Here is a 16,332-nt window from a genome sequence, read left to right as displayed (position 1 = left end):
CAGCCACCTTGCCCAACTCTGCTCTTATTGGCACCCCCAGAAATGTCAGGGCTCTGTCAGGTGCCCACCCCTGAGCTCATGCCCTGTTCACAGCCCCAGGGGTATCCAGGGACACGAGTCTTTCCCTGGCACACACACAGACAGTTCATAGCAGCACAGCAGAGGCTCCCTGGGCTCTGCTGGCACTGCCAGAGCCTGGCAGGGACCTCAGTCCTGCAGGTGTCACCCTGCCCTGCCCCTGCCCGAGGTGCCCCATGGCCAGAGGGATGGACACAGGGAGCTCTGGGCACAGGAGCTCATCCCAGCCCTGCATCCAGGGTGTCCCAGGGGATGTTAGATTCTGGAAACTCCAGGAACAGCTGAAGGTGTTTGTGCTCACTGGGTTTATGTCCCTTCAAACACACACAGGATGTTCAGGGCTGTGTAATGTTCCTGCACTGCAAACACAGACTCCTGACCCAGTCACTTGATGTCTCTCCACAGAGGGAAGAATAACCTCTGTGCCCTGGGGTGAGAGGGCACTGCTGGAAGCAGCTCTGGCTTTGCAGGGACACTGCTGGGACAGCCCCACCCTGAACACTGCCACACTTTGGCTGTCACTGCTGTTCTCTTCTCTGGGGCACTGTGTTGGGCACATCCTTGAGAGCAAACAGGGAAGGAGATTGAAGCTTTCAGGCCCTGCACTGGAGAAATGCCCTTGCATGATGGAAATGCTGTTGCAGAGCCCAGCTCTGTTCCAGCAATGCCCATGGCCTGTCCCTGACTACAGTGCCTGCACAGTCATACAGCAGGACTGGGACCGAACTGAGAGAGACGTGAGACCTTAAACTGACACAGGGGCTCTAAAGGGGAGTGTGGAAGTGAAGGAAGGGCAGGTTATGGAGCAGAAGCCCTGGGGGTGGCTGGCAGTGAGGAGCACTGCGATTCTTTTTTCACACCAGCTCTGCACAGAGGCACCAACCCTGCAGCTCCAGAGAAGCCAAGGAGGAAAGATGTCAGGCAAACACAGAAATACCAAGTTCTTTATTTTGTGTAAGCACATATGTAGTACAATTCCACGATAATATAGTCTATGGTTCACACTAGGAATGCAAATACTGAATTAAAAATGGTAAAGATAAAGATTTTCTTGTGAAAAAAATTATAAAATGTGTCATACCTGTGCCAGCAAAAAAACAAAACAAACAAACAAAACCACAGGATATAGAGTGGGGATCAATGAGTAATATTATAAAAGTGATACAGGAGAATGAGAGTTTATTTTTTCTGAGAGGCATTCATGATGATTTTCCTCAAGCCATCCTTGAGTTCCTGGTTCTTCAGGCTGTAGATGAGGGGGTTCAGGGCTGGAGGCACCACTGAGTACAGAAATGACAGTACAAGATCCAGGGATGGGGAGGAGATGGAGGGGGGCTTCAGGTAGGAAAATGCTGCAGTGCTGACAAAGAGGGAGACCACAGCCAGGTGAGGGAGGCAGGTGGAAAAGGCTTTGTGCCGTCCCTGCTCAGAGGGGATCCTCAGCACAGCCCTGAAGATCTGAACATAGGAGAAAACAATGAACACAAAACAACCAATTACCAAACAGGCACTAACAGCAAGAAGCCCAAGTTCCCTGAAGTGGGAGTGTGCGCAGGAGAGTTTGAGGATGTGTGGGATTTCACAGAAGAACTGGCCCAGGGCATTGCCGTGACACAGGGGCAGGGAAAATGTATTGGCTGTGTGCAGCAGTGAATAGATAAAGGCACTGGCCCAGGCAGCTGCTGCCATGTGGGCACAAGCTCTGCTGCCCAGGAGGGTCCCGTAGTGCAGGGGTTTGCAGATGGACACGTAGCGGTCGTAGCACATGATGGTCAGGAGGAAATATTCTGTTCCAATGAAAAAGGCAAAGAAAAACACCTGAGCAGCACATCCCTCATAGGAGATGTTCCTGGTGTCCCAGAGGGAATTGTGCATGGCTTTGGGCACAGTGGTGCAGATGGTGCCCAGGTCAGTGAGGGCCAGGTTGAGCAGGAAGAAGAACATGGGGGTGTGCAGGTGGTGGCCGCAGGCTACGGCGCTGATGATGAGGCTGTTGGCCAGGAGGGCAGCCAGGGAGATGCCCAGGAAGAGGCAGAAGTGCAGGAGCTGCAGCTGCCGTGTGTCTGCCAGTGGCAGCAGGAGGAAGTGGCTGATGGAGCTGCTGTTGGACATTTCTTCACTCTGGGCATTGTGGACTGTTGAAAGAAAACATTGATACACTGGGATAGAATTTCTTGTGTCAATGCTATGTTTTTTTCTTACTAATATACTCAAAAATGCTTCTCTTTCTTTGAAGAAACGTCACTTCTTTTTTTTTTTTAATTTTTTTTAGTTGGGTGTTTTGCTGTTAACATATTGTCCCTTTAATTGAAGGGGCAGAAATCCTCTTTCAGCATTGAACTCAGCCTGAACAATGGGGAACCCAGAGGGAATACAAGGCTCCTTGTGCCCCAGTGCAGTCACACCTGCTGGTCCCACACAGCTGGCACTTGGTCAATAAACCTGTCTCTATTTCAGTGTGACTGCACTAAAAATGTGCTGGAAAAATAAGTAGGACTCTTTGAATGGTCCAGTTTCAAAGTCAGTTTCTTTGAACCCTTCTCTTTTTCCTGGGCACCAGAAGAGGGAGGGAACCCGGCACTGAAACGCTGCAAGCCAATTTGCTGCTGCTGCTGTCTGTAGGCACAGGAGGGTGAGGAGGCTTTGTGAGGGAGATCTGAGGCAGATGTGCTGATGCCCAGTGGGAGAGTGCAGGAGTCTCAGTGACACAGACACACCTGACAGCCCCTTTCCCTTGCCTTGAGGAGAAAGCTGAGAGCAGCCCTGGCCATGCAGCACCATCTGCATAGCAGGAGGAATCTGCCCTGATGGGGGTGGCTCCTTCCACCTCCAACTTCTCCCCACAGTCCATAGGGAGCTGCCAGGCAGGCTGAGAGCTGCCCCTGGCAGGTGGCCCATCCTCTGGGCTGGCCAAGAGCCCTGAAGGCTGCAGGAGCTGCTCTGCAGGACAGCCCTGGGCAGCCCTGGCTGCAGCCCCAGCTTCAGCCCCTGCAGCCATCCCTGGCAGCAGGAGCCGTCCTGCCCTGTCCCTCTGACAGTGCCAAGGGCAGCCCTGCTCTGAAGCACATCCTCCTCCTCCTCCTCCCCCTCCTCCTCCTCCTCCTCCTCCTCCTCCTCCTCCTCCTCCTGTGCCTCAGAGAAGCTGGGAGAGTCCTCCTGATGCATCCCCCAGGCTGTGGGGTGTGCTGGCTCCAGGAGATCCCTCCAGGAGCACAGGGGACATTGCCCTGCACCCACAGACTCACCATGTCCAGGGCTGTGAAGGTGTTTCTCCAAGTGAAGTCTCAGCTCAATGTCTTCCCAGTCCTGATTGCCTTCAGCCTGTCTGTGCCTGGCTCCTGTCCCCTCTGTGCCTGCTGGCAGTGCCCTCAGCCCTGCTGGGCTGGGAGAGGAGCAACTTCTCAGCAGAAATCTCTTTTTGAAGCTTTTCCTGGTTTAGCCTGGGAGCAGCCTCTGTGCCAGGAGACCAGCTCAGCTCAGCAGCAGAGACACAGAACAAGGATTTTAATGACCCTCACAGGGATTTGGTGCTGTTTACATCTGATTAAATCCCTCAGTGTGTTAAAGAAACTTCTCAAGAGTTCAAAGTTAAATTGAAACACCAAATTTTCCTGAAGTTTTAATGGATTCTGCTGAGGGATATGTCTTTTCAAGTTGATCAAACTTTGCTATTTTTAGTGCCCCCATACCCTACTAACTCTTTCCAGTGTGTCAAAATACAGGCTAAAAGACTAACCTTTGAAATCTCCTTGCTTTGTCTAGTACTCATTACCTCCTCCTTCTTGTCTTATCCTGTTTCCACCCAAATCTCTCTCCACACAGCCTCATAGTCCTTTGCCAATCTTTCTCCCACACTGATGCCTGAGTTGCAGGTATTGAATGTGATTTGCCACACACAAACTTTACGATCTTAGGTTCAAAATCAGCTTGGTTAAGATGTCTCAATTTACACTGAGGGCATAGACCTTGCTGTCTCTCAGAGGAACAATAACAACGTTTTTCACAAATCTTGCACTGTAACAGTAACCATGCAGAATGCCAACTTCTAGAAGCCCCAAAAGCCTCATAACACCCACAAAATCAAGCTATTCCTCTTCTCACTTGAATGTCCAGACCCTCTTGTACAGACTCTTCCCAGTCCAAAGCTACCAACCTCCCTGCTGAAGTTCGATATATTCCATCCAGTTAACAATACAGAAAACAGAGGGAAAAATTACCAGTTTGCTGCAATTGTAACTTTTGTCACAAGGTGGCAATATTACTCTAAAATACACAATGACCAGTGGGGCAGGGAACCGGTTAAGCCCAAACACCGAGTGTTACAGGGAATGCCGTCCCCCTTAAACAGGAATTACCCACACACAACCCGAATCCAAAAGTCAAAAGCACTGCAGGGAAGGGTATCTCTTTATTAAGGGAGAAAGCATCCACCTCTTGTCAACACAGCACACAGTATACAGCAATTTTAGCGAACTCCCAATCACTTTGTTCTTCTCCAGCTGTTTCAGTTTCCCAAAATGAAAACACAGATCCAAGCTCCCGCTCACTTCTTCCTAAGTACATCTCACCAGTCACACAAACAGTCATTCACAGAGGCAGGACCCAATCAAAATAATGATTAAAATAGCAGCAATAAACAAGGATTTGCCCAGTTCACCCAAAGAACTGCTGGTGGTCTCCCCAACAGAACAAACCCTTTCTGTGGCCACTGCACCCTCCCAATGATTGCAAGCAAAACTGCCCAGGCTTGCGCTGAGCACAGAACGTCTTCTGCATCTTGTCAGCTTCCTTTTAGCCATGTGAAGGCCTGACAGGCATACACATCATTTTAAAGGTACAATTTTGTCTGCAGTCCAGCAACATGTCTTGTCTGTCCCCATGATGAGCAGCTGAGGACCGGAGGTCCCTCCAGGAAGGTCCCAGAGACATCCATAGCCCAGGTTGTTCTTGCAGCCAAACAGAGTTTCTCATGGCAAACTCGCCAATTGATTGAGAAAAAAGGACTCTCCAGCCAGTTTAAGTTAGAAAGTAGTGTATTTATTACAATGCTGGGCAAGCCCAGGAGAAATCGTCCACAAGGATGTGCAAAATACCCAGGGCTTTGCCTTATTTTTTCCATCAAAATCTTACATATTCATTTAGCTACCCAATATGCCTATACATATGAATTACCTAACACCCCATATCCTCACTTTGTATTAAAATTAGCTCAAAGTTCTTTTGCACAGTCCTTGCACAGTTCTTTCCTTCAAATGGGTCAGTGGGTGTTTGAAATGGGTCAGAGGTCTCCTAATTATGAAGTTAGGGAGCCTTGCTTGCCTTCAGCTTTTCACCTCGGTATTGTTCCGAGGTTCTCGGGCCCTTTGACCATAGTTCAAGTTCCCAACCTGGTTCTGGCTGGTTGCAGGGCCCAGGTGCAGTTATGGTTTCTTCACTTCAACAATATTCCAACTGCTCAACTTGACACAACAAAGCCAAGAAAGTGATTGATTTTCTTATCTCTACTGGCTCAGCCACTGATTATTAACTTTCTACATTGTTTCTATTCTGATCATTATATGTATAGCTTCTATTCCTCAGCTAAGCTCTTAACCCTTTAATTTTTGCATCAGAAAGATGATGTTATGATAGATACAAACAAAATCAAGGTGTTGTATCAGGATGATCTGCTTGGAGTGTGGTGAAAATGGCTTGAAAAATGCCCTGTTTGCAAAGCTTTCAGTGGTGGATGAAGAAAGGTAAGTCATGCTGCTTTTGGTGTAGAGGAAATGCTGAAACCAGCCAGACTCATTTAAACTCTTCCTGTCCTTGCTGGGATGAGGAGCCCCTCAGCCTTCCCTGCTCCAAGCTGGACAAGCCCAGCTCCCTCAGCATCTCCTCACAGCCAAAGGGCCCCAGCCGCACCTTGGAGGCCCTTCCCTCACCCTGCTCCATCTTCCAGACACCTTTCCTGCCCTGGGAAACCCAAACCAGGCCCCAGTGACCTGGATAATCCATGTCCTTGATGTCCTAGTCACACAGCCCCAGCCCCTTGTCCCTGTGTCAAGCTCTGGGGTGGATTTGTGGAACATCCTTGGTGGAAGCTGTGGCCCAAATGGACTGGAGGAACCCAGGGGAAGGGGGGACCCTTCTGGGCATGAACAGCATTGGACTTCTCTGAGTAAACTGTGAGTGGATGCTGAGGCAGAGTGACCAGCCGGAATAACACAGAAAACACAGAGAAAAATTACCAGTTTGCTGCAATTGTAACTTTGTCACAAGATACAAATCTTACTCTAAAATACACAATGACCCCCTGCAGGCTGAACTGGAGGCACTGCAGGTCAGGGGCAGCCACTCTGTGTCTGGAATGCTCAGCAGATGCTCAGCTTGGGCATTTCCTGCAGCCCCCGGGCCAGCCCCACTGCCCAGCACAGCAGCAGAGTTGGCCCCAAGGTTCCTCAGGCAGCTGCTGCTGCCCCAGGGACAGGGCAGCCTCTTTCCAGGGCTTCTCTGCACCCCAGGGGTTCCTGCTCTGCTTCTGGCACATGCCAGCTGCCCACAGAACCTGTGCCAGGGGAACACGTCTGTGCTGGCCTGAGCAGCCACTGCTGCAGCCCCTGCCCTGCTCCCAGAGCCCGAGCTGGGGCTGCTGCTCTGCAGAGCACGGAGGCTGTGCTGCCCGGGGCCCTGGGCTGCCTCTGCTGGGCTCTGCTGCTCAGCCTGGGACACAGAGGCAGCTGATGGTGCTCCCTGCACTGACCCCCTCCCACACAGGCTCTGCTGGGGCTGTGGAGGGGCTCAGAGGAGCCTGCCTTGTTCCAGGGCTGCCAGATGGCCTTGGGGCTGCCCTGCATCCTCCTGGGGAAGGTGCCTGAGGCTCAGAGCACTCAGTGCCAGACTCCTTTCCCTGTGCCTGCTGTGTCCCTGGGGCTCAGAGCACTCAGTGCCCAGACTCCTCTCCCTGTGCCTGCTGTGTCCCTGGGGCTCAGAGCTCTCCTGGTCACAGCAGACATTCAGTCCTTGATCTCAGGGTGACCCCAGCGTGTACAGGCCTGTGCCCAGTGAGCTCTACTCCCTGCTGCTCCCTGGCACACCCTGTGCCTGCAGGTCCCCTGTGCTCTCCTGGACGCTCCCAAGGCCCTGCAGACAAACATTGCCCTGCCATCAGCCCTGGGACAAGTTGCACAGCCCCAGCAAGGTTCAGCACAGACCATTCACCATCTAATGGGCACTGGCCACCAACAAGCCAAACCTGACCCAGATCTGAGTCCCTTGACGGCCACACTGGGACCCTGATCTCATCCCACTGAGCCCTGGGAGAACAGGGAACACAAGAAGCCTCTTCAGAGTCTGTTCGTAGGGCCTGTTCCTGAGAGTGACTCTGGAGGAGAGCAAAGCCTTTCTGCCCTGCCCTCAGGAAATGCCTTTGCTGATGGAACTGCTGTGTTGGAGCCCAGCTGTGTCCCAGCAGTGCCCAAGGCCTGTCCCTGCCTGTGCTCACAGCAGGGACATGCAGCAGGACAGTGACCAAGCTGCCAGAGCACTGCAGTCTTATAACCACAGAAGGGCTGGCTAGGAGAGGGTGGAGTTGGGAAGAGTAGATATGGGAAAAGCCAGGGCCTTTTTCCCTGGCTGTGCTGCTGTGTTGGGAGTCCCTCCACCTCTGCTCACAGGCACTGCCCTTGCAGAGACAGCGAAGGGCTGGGGAAGCACCTGGGTCACACACGGCACAGCAGGACACTTTATTTTTCCTCAATGCACAATGATCATGGCTCCTTACTGTCTCTGCTGAACACAAGCACAGTAGATACTGATGTAGCAATACTGTGACTAAAGGCATCCCTTTATGGAAAATACTATGAAAAAGTTAAAAAAAAAAAAAAAAAACAAGGAAAAGTAGAACACACCAAATAGAAACACATGGAACTAAGCAGTCTGGGCAGCCTGTAATGAGTTCCATTCTGAATGCTATGCAGAAACAAACAGGCACTTGATTGTTTCTGGAAACACAGAGTGGTCATATTCCTCAGAGCATCCTCAAGTTCCTTATTCCTCAGCCTGTAGATGAGGGTGTTATAAATGAGATTAAGTGGAATTAAATATAATTAGAATAAACGGTAATTTATTTTGCGACTGAAATGCGGTCCTCCTTACTCACAATCAAAAAGGGACAGCGCTGAGCCCGGGATCGGCACCGGGTGAGCACACTCTGATCCAACCTCTATGGCATCGGATCCCCCAGTGCTCACAAAGCCACCTAGGTCAGTCCAGTTTTTATACAGTTTTTCATAGCCTGGAGCAGAGGTCTTTCTTTTTGTTGTTGCACATATTCATACAGTCTTTCTCGGCACTGGACTGGACAAAATCATGTCTGGGAAATGATGAATTTGGTGAATGCAGATCTCGGTTTATGGGAAGCTGGCATTCAGATGTAGCTTTCCTGATGGCTCTGGTTATCTTAATCATCAATAATTGACGGGTTCTCATCGCTTGGGTGTTTCCTGGACAGTTTCTGAAAGGCTTATCTTCGAACAAGTAATTATTTGCCTTTTGCCTGGGAATTACCACCAGCTGAGTATAATTTCAGAAACACACAACGGTGGGGACTAATAAGGGTAACTCCTTGCTTTTTGTGTGGGCTGACGATTTTTCATTATGGACCAGTGTGACAACCAAGTTGGGTCCTTCTCCTCTGTAGAGGGTGCAACAAGAGATGGCATTGTATATCTAATAAAAGGAGACCTATGTGCCCCAGGTGTGCCCTGGAACTCCTGAGATCCTATAATTGGAATGTAGCACATGATCAGTTTGAGATAGTGAGGCCAGTCTGTGGGTAAGGTTTAAAGCCGGAGAATTTGGATATTTTTGAAAAAGACTGGGAATGGTGCCAGCTTGGTAAAAATGAATTATAAGATTCCCCGTGTAGTTTAACTTTTTGTATTTGAGATACAAGGGTGTATTTATGGAATTTCTGCCTGGTCAAATAGGAGAAGGAAGCAGCCAGCTGTTTGAGCTATTGGAGAACGGGTATTTCAAATAACTTAGAGGAGTGAGCAGAAAGAATCAGGACTGCGTGTGCTCAGTATTTTCGGAGAGGTTGTCGTTGGGTTGGTCAGCAGGGTGTGGTCAATGGGATTTGTCATTGGGGTGGTCAGTGGGTGTGGTCAGTGGGGTGTTGGCACTGGTTTCTAGGATATGGGTGTGGTCAGTGAGTGTGTTTAGTGGTTATGGTCAGTGGGTGCAATCATTTGAGGTATGGTCATTTGGGTGGTGAGTGGGATGTGGTCAGTGGGTAAGGTCAGCAGGTGTGATCAGTCAGTGGGTGATCAGTGCATTATCTGTTCCTATTTCTGCTCCATCATTCCTGCTCTGATGAGGATGGATCTTCAGCCACTAGGAGGATGCTGATGAATTTTACTACTCCAGAGGCCTCTTCTTTCTTGACATCTTCAGTTCCAGAATTCAGTGACAAAGGCTCATAAACATTTGTTAAAAATACCCATAAGAAAAGCTCTTGGGGATAACTTAAGTTTTCAAATCTTTGGTGGTTAATTGGATAGATTTCAAAAGTGTATTCCAAGTGAATATACTATATTGGTGACAATGCTGAGAGAAGTGATTTCTTCTGGTTCTTTTCCTGTTTATAGATGGATATCAGAACTGTCCAACTTATATTGACCCCCAGCACCTTCTAATGCAGTCTGAATAGATTCATGATGGTCAATCAATCACACTTTGTCCCCCTCACCATTTCCCTCATCCAACCCCTCAGACCCCTGTTGACCAGGAGCAGTGCAACCAGCAGGCCCAGAGCAGTGATTCTTCCCCTGTGCTCAGCAGTGGCTGGGCAGCACCTCAAGCGCTGTGTCCACTTCTGGGGCCCAATTTAGGAAGGACATGGAGGAGCTGGAGAGTGTCCAGAGAAAGGCTACAAGGCTGGTGAGGGATCTGGAACACAAGTTCTGTGAGGAGTAGCTGAGGGAGTTGGGGATGTTTATCCTGGAGGAGACTCAGAGGAGATCTCATCACCCTCTACAACTCCCTGACAGGAGGGTGCAGCCAGGTGGAGTTGGGCTTTTTCCCCAGGGTACAGTGACAGGACACAGCCTTAAAGCTGCCCCAAAGAAGGTTTAGGCTGGACATAATAAATATTCTTCAGAAAGAAAGTGATTGGGCATTTGAATGGCCATCCCAGGGAGGTGGATGAGTCACTGTCCCAGGAAGAGTTTCAGTATAGACTGGATGTGGCACTGAGTGCCATGGTCTGGGTGACAGGGTGGTGTTAGTTGGTTAGTTAGATAGAAGTTTAAGATATATCATTACAAGTTTGTGAAGTGTTATATGATTGGTTGAAAAATGCACATGGCAGCAAAGCTGTGGGAAGCAAAGCAATTTATGATTGGTGATAAAAGATGTTAGCAAAGTTCATAGAAATAATGTGATTGGCTAAAAACGAATGTAAGGCATTGTAACTAAGAATGAGATGGCTTCAGATATTATGGCATTCGGTGTAACACCTTTAATGTCTCACCCTTCTATGAGACTGGTGCAATAAAGCAATAAACTGTCTTTTACAATGTCTCTGAGTTGCTCATCTTTTGTTATAATGATCTTCTGACAGGCAGATTTTGGATATCAAGCCTGCCAATTGAAATGAATAGGGATTCAAAGATACCAGGTCTACCCAAAAGAAATCAATAGGGATTTAGAGACAGCAGGTCTACCATGTTTAAGTCTCGGTGGATTTAGGGACACCCAGCCTATACATTGAATTCAACAGGACTTTTGTGGAATTTTGGTGTAAAATGGGGCAATTTGGTAAAAATGTGGGAGACATGTTGGGCACAATTCCAGGAATTTCCCTTCCAGGATCATGATGCTGATTCTGTGGAAGTCCTGGATGAATTCCTGGAAGCCAGTTCTGAATCCCTGATCCCTCACCTGTGACCTGTGTTGGAGCTGTGCCTCCAGGTAAGCCCAAAAATCTCCATTTTCAGTCCCAATTCTGGGAATTCTGAGGCCAAAATCGAGATTTTTAGCAACAAAATTTTTGAGGCACTGGGTTTAGCCATTGAAGTCAATGGGAATTTACGGACACCAGGTCCACCCAGTCAAAGGAATGAGGATTTTTGGGAAACCAGTTTTGGGGGGCCCTCGGGGTTTTGCATGATCCAGTGATCCAAAAGGTACCCAGCAGTATCCAGGTGATTTTTGCCATGATCCAGGATATACTGGGGGCTACCCAGGTGTATCCAGGTGATTTTTGGGGATGTCTAGGTGATGTTTGGAGCACCCAAGTGTCCCGACTCTCCTGGATGGGCTGGGAAAAGATAATGGCCACTGTTGCATCCTTTCAGTCAACATGGACACAGATGACCCTCTGTGGTGGGGGGGCTGTCAGGGGGCACCCCAACACTCAGGGTTACCCCAAAACTCCAGGCAAGGGACCCAGAGGTGGGAGGGAGCCCTGAGTTACCTCAGGAGATGATGCAGCACAGGTACACCCAGGTGCTTTGGTCTGTGTGGTCAGTGCAGGTGGCATTCTGCGCCGGCTCCAGCTCAGAGGTGGGAAAAGAGAGTGCCCCGAAATCTCAGGGGAGCAGCGGGGTCACCCAAATTGATGCACAGAAAAACTTCATAACCCACAAAGTAAATAATAGGTATGTATTTTATTGAGCACTGAGATGCATGGGGGATAGCTCCTCCAAAAACAAGCACACCTTCGGTGACCTGCACCTCTCTTTTTTTCTCTACAAACTAGGATTGCACAATGCATCTAATACATATTAATTTCCTAATCCATCCTGTCCCCGCTTCATATTAAAATTAGCTCCACGGCACTTTGTGACTGCACACTGCTCCTAGTTGTTTGTCCTGGTGGCTGTCTGGGTTGAAGTAAGCAGTCTTCCTCTCAGTTTGAACTTCTAACCTCACCTTCTTTGCATCTTAGCCTTAGGTTCCTTTCCAGACTTTGATACCAGTTTTTGCTGGCTCAAGGGTCTAAGGAGTCCCCGTTATCTGGAATGGGCCTCACTCTTCCATCCTGCTTGCACATTCTTGGCCCTCTATCTTATCTTGAAGCCTTCCTCTGTCCTGTTCTTGCAAAGACAGTGAATGTTAAGCACTCAGAGAATATTGCCAGTCCCCTTCTAGTTAAAGCATCCTCCTGTATTTGTTCCCTTAACTCATTAATTTTAATTTTAATTTTCCCTTTTTCAGTTTCACAATGGCTCCTTGGTTCTATGAGCCTCAGTGCTTCATCCTTGACCCTTGGTTCCATAGGGGTCAGGAGTCTCGATGGTCCCTCTGATTCCATGAGGCACCAGAGTGTCCCAATGTTCTCTTTGTTTCCATGAGGCTCTGTGGTGTCTCCCTGGTGTCCTTGGTTCTGCTGTCTGTGTCACAACTGACCCATGGTTCCATGAGGTTCCCCAGTGTCACCATGGTCGCTGTCAGAGGCTGGATGAGATCAGTGTCCCAGACACCTTGGGATGAGCTGTCAGTCAGTCACACAGTGGGCTGGTGCTGACCCAGGCAATGATTGCTCCAGCAATCACAAGTCCCACCTGGAGGAAGGCCCATGAAGGCCCGGGGGCTTAAAAAAACACGAAGCACGTTCTCAGTCCAAGTCCCTGCCTGCTCCTGTGGTCTGTGTCACACCAAAGGCATTGCTCCACACTCACCCCTGGAGCCCCAGCCCAGCTTCTGAGTGACCAAATGACCAAAAGTCCTACCTGGGAGAAGGACCCAGGAAGACCAAGGAGAATTTCAGGCAGACCACTAGGCAAGAGCACATCTTGATGCTACCTCCTCTTGGAATTTCTGTCTGAACAGTACTGGAATCCAAGAGTGTGCATCTCTGTTTCTTTTTTGTCTTTCTCTCTGTGTTTTCTATTTCTTCTGTTTCTGTCCTCTTCCAAATTTTGAGTAACTTGGGGAAACGGGAAATCCTAGACAGCGCCATCGGCTGCTGAGATCCTGCCTGCTTCCCCCTCCCCCCAGAGTGGCCAGACGTACCTGGAATGCTGCCCCTGATAAGTTTTTCCAAAAACCCCTGGGCCAAGGGGAAGGGAAGCCATCAGCCTGTGAGTGCTGCCTCATAAGTTGATATGGTCCTCAAAAACAGTTATGGGAAAACTGTAAGTCAAGGAAGGGATTTTTACACAGTGATCAGATTTTCATTCTCCTGAATGGCTGATTCGCTTTGTCACAGGGCCGGGAGAAAACTGTTTTCTTGTGGTAAAATCTCCATAGACTGATGAAAAGTTCTCCTTACCCAAGCAAATGGGTGAAAGGCTATTAATAAAGATGGTAATTTGACTGATCTGTTTCTGTATGTTATCAGTGTGAAAGAAAAGAAGTTGTAGGGGGAAGAGAAATGTTCTGAAATATTTATTGAGATTTTTTTTTCCTTGTTGTTTCTAGTAATAAAGTTTTATATTTGTACCTTTTAAAGTTTGAGCTAGTTTTGCCTTTCTCCTTATCCCATCTCACAGCAGAAAATGAGTAAATAATTCCAGTGGGTGCACTGGCAATCTGGCCAATGTTAAATGCACAGCAAACTTAATATTGAACTCTTCTTTCTTGACCTTTTCAGTTCAAGGATTCAATGAGAAAAACTCAAAAGTATTTGTTCAAAACACCCAAACAAGGAAAGCCCCCGGGAATAATTTAAGTTTTCAATTCTTCTGTGATTAATTAGACAGATTTCAGTAGTGTATTCAAAGTGAATATGCTATATACTATATTGAAAACAATGCAGGGAGAAGTATTTTGTCCTGATTTCTTTTTGTATTTATTGGTTGATACCAGCACTGTCCAATTGATATTGAACCCCTGAATCTTCTAATGAAGTCTGAATAGGTATGAAAATCAAGACCCTTCATGGATGACAATAAATAACACTTTGTCCCCACCCCCTCCCTCTAATTCCCTCATCTGACAACTGGAACTACAATGGATCAGGAATGGTGTGGCCAGCAGGAACAGGACAGTGATTCTTCCTTTGTGTTCAGCGCTGGCTGGGCAGCACCTCAAGTGCTGTGTCCAGTTCTGGACCACAAATTAGGGAAGACATGGAGAGGCTGGAGTGTGTCCAGAGAAGGGAACCAAGGCTGGTGAGGGGCCTGGAATACCAGTCCTGTGATAATCAGCTGAGGGAGCTGGGGATGTTTATCTTGGAGAAGAGGAAGCTCAGGTGAGACCTCATCACTCTCTACAACTCCCTGACAGGAGGGTGCAGGCAGGTGGAGGTCGGGCTGTTTTTTCAGGGAAAAGTCACAGGGAAAGAGGACACAGACTTAAGCTACACCAGGGGACAATTAGGCTGGACATTTGGTAATATTCTTCACTGAAAGGGTGATTGGGCATTGGAATGGGCTGCCCAGGGAAGTTGGTGAGTCACCATCCCTGGAAGTCTTTAAGGAAAGACTGGACATGGCACTGAGTGCAATGGTCTGGGTGACAAGGTGGTGTTGGGTCACAGGTTTGACTTGATGCTCTCCAAGGTCTTTTCCAGCCTGGGTGATTCTGTGATGATTGTGACACTGCAGGGCCCTGGGGAAGCAAGGGGCCATTGTGACACTGCCGAACCAAGGAGAGCCTTGTGAGAGCCTGGGCCCAATGGAATCAAAGGGCCAATGGAATCAAGGGGCCATTGCTCCACTGCAAGGACTCTTGGAACTAAGGGAACAATTGTGACACTGTGGTGCCCCATGGAACCAAGTGTCCCTGTGACACTGCAGGATCTTGTGTAACCAGGTCTCCATTGTGACACTGCAGTACCAAGGAATTCATGGCAGCACTTGGGGCCTCATGGAACCAAGAGGCCAGTGTGACACTGCAGGGCCTTGTGGGACCATGCAGAGCATAGTGACAGAGCAGGACCTATTGTAAGGATGGGACCATTGTGACACTGCAGGGACCTGTGGAACCAAGGGGCCAGTGTTGCTCCTCAGGGACTCAGGGAATGAAGGAAACATGTCTGACACCATGGTGACTAAGAGGCCATTGTGGCCCTGTGGAACCAAGGAGAGCATTATGAAGGAAACATGTCTGACACCATGGTGACTAAGAGGCCATTGTGGCCCTGTGGAACCAAGGAGAGCATTGCTGGACTGTGAGACCTCATGGAACCAAGTAATCACTGTGCTGACACTGTGGAACCCAAGGATCTGAGGGACTTTGTGACGCTAAGTCTCCCAAGGAACCAAAGGGATATTGCGACACTGGAAGGCCTTATGGAATAATGGAGACCATTGTGACACTCTAGGGCCTCATGCTACCCAGGTGACACCAAGTTAGCTGGGAATCAAACCTCCCTTGAGACTTACGCTGGATCCAGGGTCCAAATCCAACAAGATGAGGTTTAACAAGACCAAGAGCTGGACCTATCCTGAAACACCTCCAGGTACAGGGACACACTCACCTCTCTGGGCAGTCCAATGCAGTGCCCAATCACCCTCTTAGTAAAGAATATTTCCTAATGTCCAGCCTAAACCTCTCCTGGTGCAGCCTAAGGCTGTGTCCTCCTGTCTTGTTTCTATTCCTTGTGAAAAGAGCCTGAGTCCCATCTGGCTGCACTCTCCAGTCAGTGAGTTGTAGAGAGTGATGAGGTCTCCCCAAGCCTCCTCTCCTGCAGGATAAACAACCGCAGCTCTCTCAGCCACTCCTCACATGAATTGTGTTCCAGACCCCTCACCAGCCTTGTTACCCTTCTCTGGACACGCTCCAGCCCCTCCAGGTCCCTCCTAAATTGGTAGGCAAAAACTGCACACAGCACTTGAGGTGCTGCCCAACCAGTGCTGAGCACAGGGGAAGAATCACTGCCCTGCTTCTGGTGGCAACTCTGTCCCTGATCCATAAAAGTTCTAGGGCTGGGACGAGGGAAATGGTGGGGAGGGTGTGGGGACAAAATCTGACCAATTGTCATGTCAGTCATGAAGGGTCTTGATTTTCATATCCGTTCAGCCTGCATTAGAAGGTGCTGGGGATCAATATCAATTGGACATGGCTGATATCAATCTATAAACAGGAAAAGACAACAGGACAAAACTGTTCTCTCTGTATTTTTTTCAATATAGTATATTTACTTGGAATACACTTCTGAAATCTTTCTAATTAACCACAGAAGAATGGAGAAATGAAATAATTCCCAAGGGCTTTTTTGTTCTGGTGTTTTCAAGAGATGTTTATGAACCTTGTCACTGAATTCCTGAACTGAGGAGCTCAAGAAAGAAGAGGCCTCTGGAAAAGTAAAATTCATCAACAGCC

The 16,332-nt window shown here is 48.8% G+C and overlaps 1 protein-coding gene across 1 annotated transcript; it reads right to left on the bottom strand.

Moving 5' to 3' along the window:
* Positions 1-1,257: 1,257 nt before the first annotated feature.
* Positions 1,258-3,429, bottom strand: LOC306816518 (olfactory receptor 14J1-like; the record flags this gene model as incomplete). Its single annotated transcript, XM_079332957.1, has 2 exons — positions 3,324-3,429; positions 1,258-2,213 (listed from the first exon to the last, which is right to left on the bottom strand). The coding sequence occupies exon 2, from the start codon at positions 2,188-2,190 to the stop codon at positions 1,258-1,260; it is 933 nt and encodes a 310-aa protein (XP_079189083.1). The 5' UTR covers positions 2,191-2,213; positions 3,324-3,429.
* Between the last annotated feature and the right edge of the window lie 12,903 nt (positions 3,430-16,332).

Source organism: Erithacus rubecula, assembly GCF_903797595.1.
Source record: "Erithacus rubecula genome assembly, contig: scaffold_647_arrow_ctg1, whole genome shotgun sequence".
NCBI classification, from domain to species: Eukaryota; Metazoa; Chordata; class Aves; order Passeriformes; family Muscicapidae; genus Erithacus; species Erithacus rubecula.
This window is presented reverse-complemented; position numbering and strand designations above follow the sequence as displayed.